At 33.9% G+C, this 10,469-nt stretch overlaps 2 protein-coding genes across 2 annotated transcripts; both read right to left on the bottom strand.

Annotated features, from left to right (window-relative positions):
- Nucleotides 1–303: 303 nt before the first annotated feature.
- LOC148195531 (uncharacterized) lies at nt 304–2,148 on the bottom strand. Its single transcript, XM_088095236.1, has 5 exons — nt 1,957–2,148; nt 1,553–1,682; nt 944–1,259; nt 757–838; nt 304–480 (listed from the first exon to the last, which is right to left on the bottom strand). The coding sequence occupies exons 1-5, from the start codon at nt 2,146–2,148 to the stop codon at nt 304–306; spliced, it is 897 nt and encodes a 298-aa protein (XP_087951362.1).
- Nucleotides 2,149–2,753: 605 nt separating this feature from the next.
- LOC124824618 (putative receptor protein kinase ZmPK1) lies at nt 2,754–5,594 on the bottom strand. Its single transcript, XM_047297067.2, has 2 exons — nt 4,613–5,594; nt 2,754–4,502 (listed from the first exon to the last, which is right to left on the bottom strand). The coding sequence occupies exons 1-2, from the start codon at nt 5,562–5,564 to the stop codon at nt 2,977–2,979; spliced, it is 2,478 nt and encodes an 825-aa protein (XP_047153023.1). The 5' UTR covers nt 5,565–5,594; the 3' UTR covers nt 2,754–2,976.
- Nucleotides 5,595–10,469: the final 4,875 nt, after the last annotated feature.

The raw sequence follows: 10,469 nt of genomic DNA, 5'->3' as shown, positions 1-10,469 counted from the left end.
TTGAAGCAATTCGTTAACTGGAGAAGAAACATTTTCTATTACAAAAAGGTGAAGAAGCTGTAAAACTATCTCCCTCATCCTCCAACCCTTCTCAAATATGTTACTGGAGACAGTTTGGAACTTAGGCATGCCATGAGTGTGGCATCTTAAGCTTTTTTGGCAAAGGAATTTGCACACATAAAAGTTGCCTAATTTGGTCACTCATTTTAACTTCACCTTTTGCATATATAACCAACCGTTCTACAATCAATGAGGAGCAGAGCTCTAGTTGGAAGAGACAAACTGCAGTAGTGCTGAATGGATTTAAGAACCCCAAGAAAGTTCTGAAGGGGAGTGAGTCTCAGATGTTTGCATGTGTTGAAATCTTTTCATTGTTGATCTTCTCAAGTTTAGCTTTTGCTTCTCTGCCTTTTCCCTCACTAGGCATATTTTTTTTTGAGTCCTCAGTGAGGCCTTAAATTGTTTCCTCTCCAGATCACTCTGTAATCACAGGAGAAAAAAGATTAATGAAAAACATGAGAAGATGCTGTTAAACATGGGTTCTTATTTCCTATGATCCTCATCTTGCTACTTTACCACATAACTAGTAGAGTTCTGTTTAATCCCTGAGAGCATTTGAGGGTTGATGTACACAATTCAATGTAAAACAAGCAGTTTGATCTTGCACAGTTTGTTTGTTCTTCTACCCTACCAAGGTTATAAACTATGCACAATCTACATATTTAAATGTAACATAGATGGAACAAGCTTACATGCCTGAATTTTGTCCATCTTGTCCATAGCTTTTCTTGTTTGCTGCAACTCCCAATCATTTATGGCGTGTTCCTTTCTTCTCATCCTACAAACAGATTTATCTTCAGAGCTTGCCTTTTTACTGTCTCAATGACAATCACACCAACAAAAAGTAACAGGTTTGAGAAATTTCTGCATAGTTCTCACTCACTTGAGCATAAGTTCAACATGCTTGGCCTTACGAGCATCTCTTTCTGCTTCCTGTTTCCTCCTCCTGACGTCATCGAAAAACTCATCATATGGTCCCATCAGTCTTTTTCGTTCATAGCCTCCACATTTCGCTGTTCTGTGAGTGCAGGTAAGGCAGGTCTGGCCTTTGAAAACAGGACTCTCTTCTCTAACGCAGGGTAATGTTATGTTGTGCAGTTCATGATGTTCTGGAGCCACAGGGTAGCTGTTGCACAGTGCTGGGAGCCTCGAATATTCTTCTTCTTCTTGGCTTCCATTTTGCCCCGAATCAATAGATTCTGATCAAAACATTACAGTAGGTATCATGAATAATAGCATTTAGTGTGTTTACTTAAGCTTTTTGCTTGTTGGATTTTGAAAAATTGATTTTAATGTGATTTATCTCCTTATAGTTTTTATTCCACAAACAAGTTAGCAGTCAAACTCAGTGGAATTTATCTAAAAACCAATTCTTTCTCTATAAATATTGATCTACAATAAGATATTTCAACTAAATACAAAATCATGTAACATGAATCTAAACACACATTAGAAAGCAGGAACCAGGTAGACATGAGATCACATGACAAACCTGTATGATGGTTAGAGGATCTGCAGAACCTATTGGCATGTTCCAACCATTCATCAATATCTGAAAGGCAAGTGGAGAGCTTGCTGTTGTTGTTGTCGTCATTGTCAATGTTGCAGGCCATGCCATGGCTCTGTGATCCCAAAAAAAAAAACCAACAATTTCGTTCAACGATGACATAAAGCAAACCATTCAACAACATGCATGATGGTGAATCAAGAAACTTTATATCAGTGGCATGAAAAAAGGGGAAACATTTTCAAGAACCCAGAAAAGAAATAGCCAGAAAGAATCAAAAGGAATGCAGCAAGAAAAGGGTAATGCAGAAAGTGATTATTTTGGTAGAAAGATTCATTGGAAGATGAGGCAAAGAAGGAGTTTCTTGAAGGGTTGGCAATGGTACGAACGTGGTGTCTTGGAGTGGAGAACTCAGTGGCATGGTGTGTGTTTGGATGAAATGCGGTTGAGGCGTTGCTGCAGATGGTGGAGGGAGATTCTGGCAATGCAGTCATTAGAGAACTCATGCTCCATGCAGAGTTTTTGAAACTTCTTGCTAAACGAGAAGATGAATCAGATTTGTTGGAGCAAAAATGGGACATGTTGGCTTCCTTGTGTGAAGATGGAAATGTGTGCTTTGTTTCCAACATTGCCAATGCCAAATACTCTCTCTCAACTCTCTTTCTTTAAGGAGTTTAGCTACTTTACATGGTTTCATGTCAAAAGCAACTTTTGAATCAAACTAAAGATTTATTATTTGGAAATGGATTAATAGGATGCAAGATAAATAAGTTAAGTATATTTTATGAATTTTAATATTTATTAGGAGTGTTACATGCTAACATTATAGCACAACCACTAATTAAGACTTATTAGAACACATATTTTAATATTGGAAATATAAGATAAAAAAATTTCAATTTTAGAAGGATAAAACATAGAAGTTATACAAATATAATGTGGCATTCCTTTTGTTTTACATGGAATAAAATTATATTTGATTGTTTTATATTTGTTTCTCATATAACAATATATGTATATTAATGTAAAAAAATAGTCAATTTAATTTAGTTTGACAAGGTTTGTAAGAATGTTGTGCTCTGGTTTTGTTGGTACTTCCACTCTCACACAAACACTTTGGTTCATTTTCATCTCATTCAAAGCTTAGTGCAATGGGTTTGAAGTGTCATGAAAAGGTTTCTTCTTTTTCACAACCAGAAAAGAAAGAGTCACTAATCTTATTCCTTGCCTTTTGGAAGAGGGGAAAAAATCAAACTGGTTTACACACTAATTTAACAAGAGAACAACACGGTAACAAACAAATCAAAACAAAGATGATCACACTCCCTAACTGAACTAAAAATGTTAACTTTACTATTATCAAGAACAAGAACTGGAGGTGATTTTGGTGTCATAGGAGAGATGCATGGCTATTCTTTGTTGAAAACATCAACAATCGTGTGCATATGACTCTGAAGCTTCTCTGCTACTCGACTCATGCTGGGCCTGGCATTTTTCTCTTCCTCCACACATTCCAAAGCCACTGTTGCCAATATCTCCACTTCATTCATGTAATAGTTTGATCCCAAAGCAGGGTCAACGATTTGATCCACCCAAGATGATCCATTTTCTGATCCTTTCATCCTTTTCTCCCTCACCCATGTCACCAACCTCTCATGATGAGGTGACTCTGCTTCTAACTCTGTGATTTGGACACCTGTTGTTGGGCTCCTTCCAGTGATCATCTCCAATACAACAATGCCATAGCTGTAGACATCCACCTTGGAAGTGATTGGCAAGTTGAAAACCCATTCAGGTGCCATGTAACCTCTTGTTCCTCTTATCCTTGAGAAGCTTGAATTGTTGAGGTTGTTCCTGTTAAGTAGCTTAGACAAGCCAAAATCTCCTACTTTTGGTTTATAATCAGAGTCAAGAAGTATATTTTGGGGCTTGATGTCACAATGCAAAATCCACTCCAAGCATTCTTCATGCAAGTAGGCCAGACCCCTTGCTGTTCCCAGAGCAATGTTATACCTTTTGCTCCAGCCAAGTACATTTGAACCTGATGAAAGGTTCTGAGCCAAAGAACCATTCTCCATGTACTCATAAACCAACAACCTATGCTTTCCCTCTGCACAATACCCCAACATGCATATCAAGTTCATGTGGTTAAGCCTTCCAATGATGCTTACCTCAGCCAGAAACTCGCTTTCTCCCTGGTTTGCTACTTCATGCAGACGCTTTATTGCCACGACTTGATTATCTTCCAAGACACCCTTATACACAGTACCTCCAGCACCCCTTCCTATCTCTTCACTGAAACCTTTGGTGGCTTGTTTCAGCTCAGAGTAACTGAATCTTCTGAACCCCGCAGCTGCTGCAAGAACATACCCTTGTCCCTCAGCACCTGATGGTAACGTCTTATTATTCCTAAACAAGAAACACCACACCAGAAAGATGCACACCAGTTCAACTCCTCCCAAGGCGCTTGCAAACCACAGCATGAACTTCACCGATCCATTTTCTCCCCCTTGGACATACAATCTGTTAAGCATCTCTGCCTCCTCATCATCTCCCCCACAAACCAAGCCATTATTTTGGATGTTGTTCTCGAACTCATCACGAGACGATGAAGGAAGCTTCAGGAAGAATGATCCCGTGAAACCCGGTTGACTATTCCCATTACGCAAATGCGTCTTTGGGTAGCACTGAAAAAAAGCATTTTCCACGGAAAAGCTGTGTTGAAACCCTCTGCATTCGCACTTCTCCGCGCAGAGATTCTCACACTGTTGATAGGTGTAATTTCCAAAGTAGCCATAGTCGTATCCGTAGAAATCAACATCAGGTATGCGCAAGAAGCGAGACTCGTTCTCGGTTCTGTTGTTGCCGCTGCACAAATGCTCGAAAGTTGGTTCACAACCTTGAGACCAGTCTTTGCTATCAACCCAAGAATGACCTATTCACACAATTCATTTCATCAAACACTCATGAAAAAAGAACATAATATGTCATTTTCGAAAACTGAAATCTTGTTTTGGAAAAGTTTCACATGTTTCCTTCTCATACCTGGGAGGCACGAACACTTTCTACCACTGGGAGGGTCGTATCTGCAATAACTGTTAGCCCCACAAATCCCATGAGCGTAGCACGGATGTGAGCGAAATTCCCCCGCCATTGTCCACTTCTCTTCCCCATCCTTCTTGCTGTACAGCCTCGCACTACCGTCGTGATCGAGGGTCAACCTCCGTTGCAGCACCGTGCCGTAATCAATGCTTCTGAAAGTGAAGTTATCGGAAGAAACCAGGTGCCCCAAATCATCAAGCACAGCGACCCTGCTATCGTTGTAAGTGGATCTGCCATTTCCGGCGCCACCGTTCCCGAAGTTGTTGTTCTGAAGCCAAGGGTCCGGCCAATAAACGCTGGAAACTTGAGGACCCTGGTACATGATGCGAAGAACATTCTCAGAGTCGAAGAAGAGCCTGTAGAAACCGGAGGAGTAGTTACTCCCGCTTCTCGAGGAAACCAAGCTGCCACTCTTAGTCAGAGGTTGACCAGGAAGAAGCGTGTCGGTTGGGAAATCAAAGCTCTGCCATATCACAACCTCGGAGGAACTGTTCTGGCTTTCGAGGAGTACGAGGTTCCCGTTGTCGTACAAACGCAACTGGACTCGGTTGGATTCGGCGGCGGTGTTGGTGGACCACACTTGGAACTGGCCAGCGTCGGTGAGTTCGAGGTTACCGGTCGTGAGAAGGGATAGCGTGGAGCGTTTTCCGTTTACTGGACGGTCCCGGTTGGCCATCCAAACGACGGTGTCCGGGGAGCGCGTGTACCATATTGCGAAGCAGAAAGCGTTTTGTCCGACGGCGTAAAAGCCCGCTGTGAATGTTTTTTGAGGTGATGACACTATGACATCTTCTTTGAAGTTCTCGACGGAAAGAGATAAAGAAGACGAAGCATGGAAATTATGGAAGAATATGAGAGAAAGGAGAAGAGCGAAAGACAGTGTTGAAGGTGCCATTTTGCATGGTACTGTGTGCTAATGATGAAGTTGGTGTCATTATTTAAAACGAAAGAGTCAAAGAAGCCAACATTTTCATCTCCTCCTGTTTTTCTGAGTACTTTCATCATCTGTTACTCATGAAAATGAAGAGTCAAAGATGTTAATGATAAACAAAGTTGGTTGATTTTTGGAAGGCAAGAAACCAATGAAAAAGACTATTAAGTGCAGTGGTTTTCTTGAAGACTGATTGAATATGTGTTGGAAGATAATGTTGAAAGATTTGGAGAAGAAAGTGTTGATTAAAATATGAGTTTGATGGTTTACTTATAGAAAAGAGAAATGAGAAGTAAACGCATATGATGTGAACAGTTGAGGTGCATGAAAGTAAGGATGAAAGTTCAAAAACATATGGAACTATGCTTTGGTCAAAATATATAATTTCAACAAGCAAAATTTTAAATCAACACTTCTTCACTTTCCAACCTTTTTCATAAAACAATCACTGTAGATTACTGTAGTGATGACTATTGGCATAAATAACTGAAATACAAGACCATTCTAAAATTTCTTCTAAAACCTATCCTAATAAATTCTACGAAAATTTATGCCATCGTTATCAATATCTTGTTATATCATCTATAAATATTTCATCTCATGCATGTTTTAAAACTTTTTACAAACTTTTTTGGAGTTGCATTAAGCATAACCAACCTACTAAGACTCTCACCTTTGTGATTATACAACAAATATTAACCATAGACCAAATGATTAAAATAAAAAAGAATAATAGTTGCGACAATTAGAAATTTAAAATATTTATTTTTCATTATGCATATAAAAATTGTAGTAGACTAGAGAAACTCCCTTCTAATTTAAAAACTTTTTTTTACCAAAAATATATTAATTTATACTTAAACAAGAATTATTTACAAGTAAACCACTTTTGACCATTCTTTTATCACTTTAAAATGTAATCACTTTGGAAAAATATTGAAGATGGAAAAGTTGAGGGAATTGCAAAGAAGACTAAATAAGTGATTGAGTAGCTCAATGTCAACCTTCTGAATACATTGATTGCTAAGGCAGAAAACACGACTTAACATGCAATCTTCAGTTATCTATTCACATCAGGAACAGAAAAGTATATTATAATGTTATTCTCTTCTTTTAATATATTTATTATAAAAAAAAAGTAAACAAAACCTGTGTAAACTTTCAAAGTTAAGAGAATATTTTGATACTTCATACAGACTAAACATATTTAAAGTTGAATAGACAAGGATTAAAATGAATTATTTATTTTAAAGTAAGTATTTGTAATAACTAACTATGTAAGTGGATTTTTTAATAGTATTTTTAGGTTGTGTAAGCTTATTCATATGCTGTGTGATTCAACATAGGTGTGATATTTCTTTTTATAATTTAAAGGGAGTTATTTCTTTTGGTTTCAAGAAAGGTATTTTCTTTCAAGAGGTGTGGTATTCATAACTGGTGTTTATTTCTTATAGCTACAAGAAATGTGTTTTCTTCATCTCTTGTGATTTTTTTTTTCATATTTTAAACTATTAGTTACATTAGTGTTTGTAATATTCAATTTGATAGTGTTTGAATAGTAATTCTAGTTAAGTTGATTAATAACTAGACATGAGATCTTTTGATCTTAACTAGTAATTATTGTGTAATTTTTTCTTATCCTCGTATTCTTTATTTTAATTCTTTGATTGCCTCTATTTTTTAAAAAAATTTAAAGTTTTTATTTTTAACATTAAACCAATTCATCATTTCTTTTGGTTTGTGTCCAATAAATATTTAGTTGTACGATTCTAACACTTGGTTGGCTTAGTACCCTAAGTGGCATGACCACCTTGCTTCCCCTGTTCTTTTTTATCTTTTCATCTTTTATTCCATCATTTTGTTTTATTTTTATATGTTGTTTTTCCATTTTCAATATTTGAATCCATCTCGTCTTTTTTCCTTCTAGAATCTTTTGAAGTGAACCTTTACCTTTAGATAACTTAATTATCTTAATATTTAGTGAGAATCTTAATTAGACTTTCTTAATCAAACATTATCGAAAACAACTTGCACTCCTTAAATATGTAAGATGAACTCACATTGTTTGGTAATCAGAGCTTTGATTTAAGGTGTTTTTTTGCTTATGCTTAATATTTTCTTGTGTACCTATCTAAAATTGGTCCAAATCAACCCTTCTTTTGCTAAGTTGGTGCAATTTTCACAAAAATCAAGTTGTTGACTTTCGCTCTGTGTTGGGCGCCATTCATACCATTAGGCGCACTTGCTGGTAGCCAATCCTTGTAAATGCCTACGATTTTCAAAATTAAACTGTATTTAGCTCGAAGGTTCAAAAAATATGTTCTTGTATTCAAATTAAAGATATTTGAGTTTAGAATCCAACGCAAAAAAAATCAGCTCATTTAAAGATCCGTGGAAAAAGTTATAAACAAAATAGTTACAAATGTCAATGTGAATGCAACTTATTTTCATCAACTAATTTGAGTTGTTGTGTTATTGCTTTTTAAATGTGACTAAATGTTGTGGATGACATATGTATTCATGTGCTTAACCATAGAGTAATCTTATCTGAAGTTGATTTGCATGATAGCTACTTGTTTGAGTTTATGTTTGTGTCTTTGTTTATGAAATGTTGAGTATTTAAACGTGCCTACCTTTGCTTGAGTCACATGTCTAACATGTTCATTTGAAGTTGTCATGCCTTTATTTCTAATGCTTGAGTGTATTTGATAAAATATTTAGCTCCAGTTGCATGTATCTTGAATGGTTTATGTGATGTTAAGTCTTTAAATGTGTCTAATTCTGCTTCAGTCATATGTATAACATATTCATTTGAAGTTGTCATGCCATTGTTTCCAATACTTGAATATGTTTGATAAAATGTTTAGTTCAAGTTGCATGTATCTTGATTAATTAATTGAGTCTAAACACATGCAAAATGATATAAGTTCATCTTATATTTTGAATGAGTGCAATATATTTGATAATGTTGCATAAAAAAATTCCAAAAGTATTATTTCTATACATTAAGATAACCAAGATGTATTTGTAATAATGTTGCTTAAAGAAAACCCTCAATTTAAAAGAATTTCTTAAATATATTCTAGAATACATTCTAAAAAATATTTTCAAATTAAAAAGTACAGTCTAAAATCTACATCTGATTTCTATCTGAATTGCATTATCCGAAACCTAAAAACAAAAAGTCACAACTTCTCTTACAATTATCTTCTTATTATGAAAAGACTATGTGATAACACGTAATGTTTTTTTAATGGAATAAATAATACACAAGAGAGATTATGATCCTTACCAATGACATAAGAAACCAAGCCAACTTCTTCTATATATGTCATGTCAAGTTTGCCAATGACATCATCATATATTCAAAGATATTTTAGATACATTCTGGAATGCATATTTAAAAAATATTTCTAAATTTAGAATTATATTACGAAATGTATATTTTGAAATATTTTCAGATTATATAATATAGATTTATTAAAAAAAGCCAGATGTAATTTTAATTAAAGACCATTTAAGATATCTATAAATTTATGACGTAAAATTAAAAAAGAATTGCGCCGGAAAAAGGTGAAAGAAAGTGTTATTGTAAACTTTTTAGTGGTATGAGGTAATATAAGTAATTAGTGAATAAAAGTAGATTGAGTGTTTCTTTCAATAACATGTAGGCATTGATCTATGTCTTCTACCTATTGATATTTGTTCCACATCATACAATAAAAGTCATTTTCTTTCATTTCATTATCTTTTTATATTTTTCATTAAACATTTGTAATATATCACACTTATAGTTTTATCTTTATCCTTCCTTCCCATCCAGTCTAAATGAGGTGCATGTTTTCATCTCCACAAATATTTTTTACATTTTATTATTATTGATGAAAAATCATTCAAATTGCAAATTTTTATATATTTTATTTTTGTTTAACTTTTAAGTTATTTTCTTCTGTTTTTTAAATATTAAATACAATATTTTTTAAGTACACATGTCCTAATTTGAATTTATGTTTATTCTCTTGCACCTCTCATATGTTTTGCAACCATTGAATTTCATGCACGGGATTAAATCTCAAGACAATTTGACCTTCACTAGCCTATTACATTAATTAGAACAAATACAAAGATCTAAGTTACACACATTATAATATCAACATGTTTCTTCTTTGAAAAATATCTCCCAACATCAATAATATGTTAGTCAATCCACTTTTTAGAAATTTTCTTCTCTATAATTATGGAACACCATCAACCACTTTTTCAACAACTACCATTCATATACAATTCAACAAAAATCAAGAATTATTTTTGTCTAAAATTCTTTGCATAAATGTTGAATAATTTTGATGTGATAAATCTATACTATTATTCAAGGATGATTCTTCTTTTTGATATTCACATTATTTTTTCAATTTTACCCTTCAAGTCTATATTTTTTTTTTTCTAATTTTACTTTTCAAGTGACTTTTTTTTAATTTAGTCATTTTTCTTAAATTTAACAATTTTAAATTAAATAAATAAAAATCGTCTGCAAAATAAATATAAGTTATCTATAATTAAATTGTAAAAATTATTTATATTTATTTGTATAATTATAAATTTATTAATTTTTGTTCTTATAAAATGTTTTCACTAGTATTAGAATAATGACAATAATAACAATGTAATATAATATAATTATGAAAAGGAAACACAACTAATATAATATAATAAGAAGACTAAGACGAGGACACCATGACCTATTCTAAAAAAAAACAACTTGTGAAGTTTCTATAAATATTTTTTCTTCAAATTATTAGAATATTGTTTACTAATTTGTATTTTAAGTTTACCAATTTTTTTAATCTTAAAAAATATGTTAGAAAGAGA

This window comes from Vigna umbellata, chromosome 7 (assembly GCF_029865625.1).
Source record: "Vigna umbellata cultivar VRB3 chromosome 7, Vumbellata_1.0, whole genome shotgun sequence".
NCBI lineage: Eukaryota > Viridiplantae > Streptophyta > Magnoliopsida > Fabales > Fabaceae > Vigna > Vigna umbellata.
Note: the sequence above shows the minus strand (reverse complement) of the source record. Positions and strands in the feature narration are given on the sequence as shown.

What these genes read in the sequence shown, in the direction of transcription:
- LOC148195531 (XM_088095236.1), bottom strand. Translation starts at nt 2,148, where the DNA reads ATGTCCCATTTTTGCTCCAACAAATCTGATTCATCTTCTCGTTTAGCA. An exon ending in ATCCTCTAACCATCATACAG is followed by an intron (nt 1,260 to 1,552) that starts GTTTGTCATGTG and finishes TGTTTTGATCAG; the next exon opens with AATCTATTGATTCGGGGCAA. An exon ending in ACAAGATGGACAAAATTCAG is followed by an intron (nt 481 to 756) that starts GCATGTAAGCTT and finishes CTGTGATTACAG; the next exon opens with AGTGATCTGGAGAGGAAACA.
- LOC124824618 (XM_047297067.2), bottom strand. Translation starts at nt 5,564, where the DNA reads ATGGCACCTTCAACACTGTCTTTCGCTCTTCTCCTTTCTCTCATATTC. An exon ending in AAAGTGTTCGTGCCTCCCAG is followed by an intron (nt 4,503 to 4,612) that starts GTATGAGAAGGA and finishes TTGTGTGAATAG; the next exon opens with GTCATTCTTGGGTTGATAGC.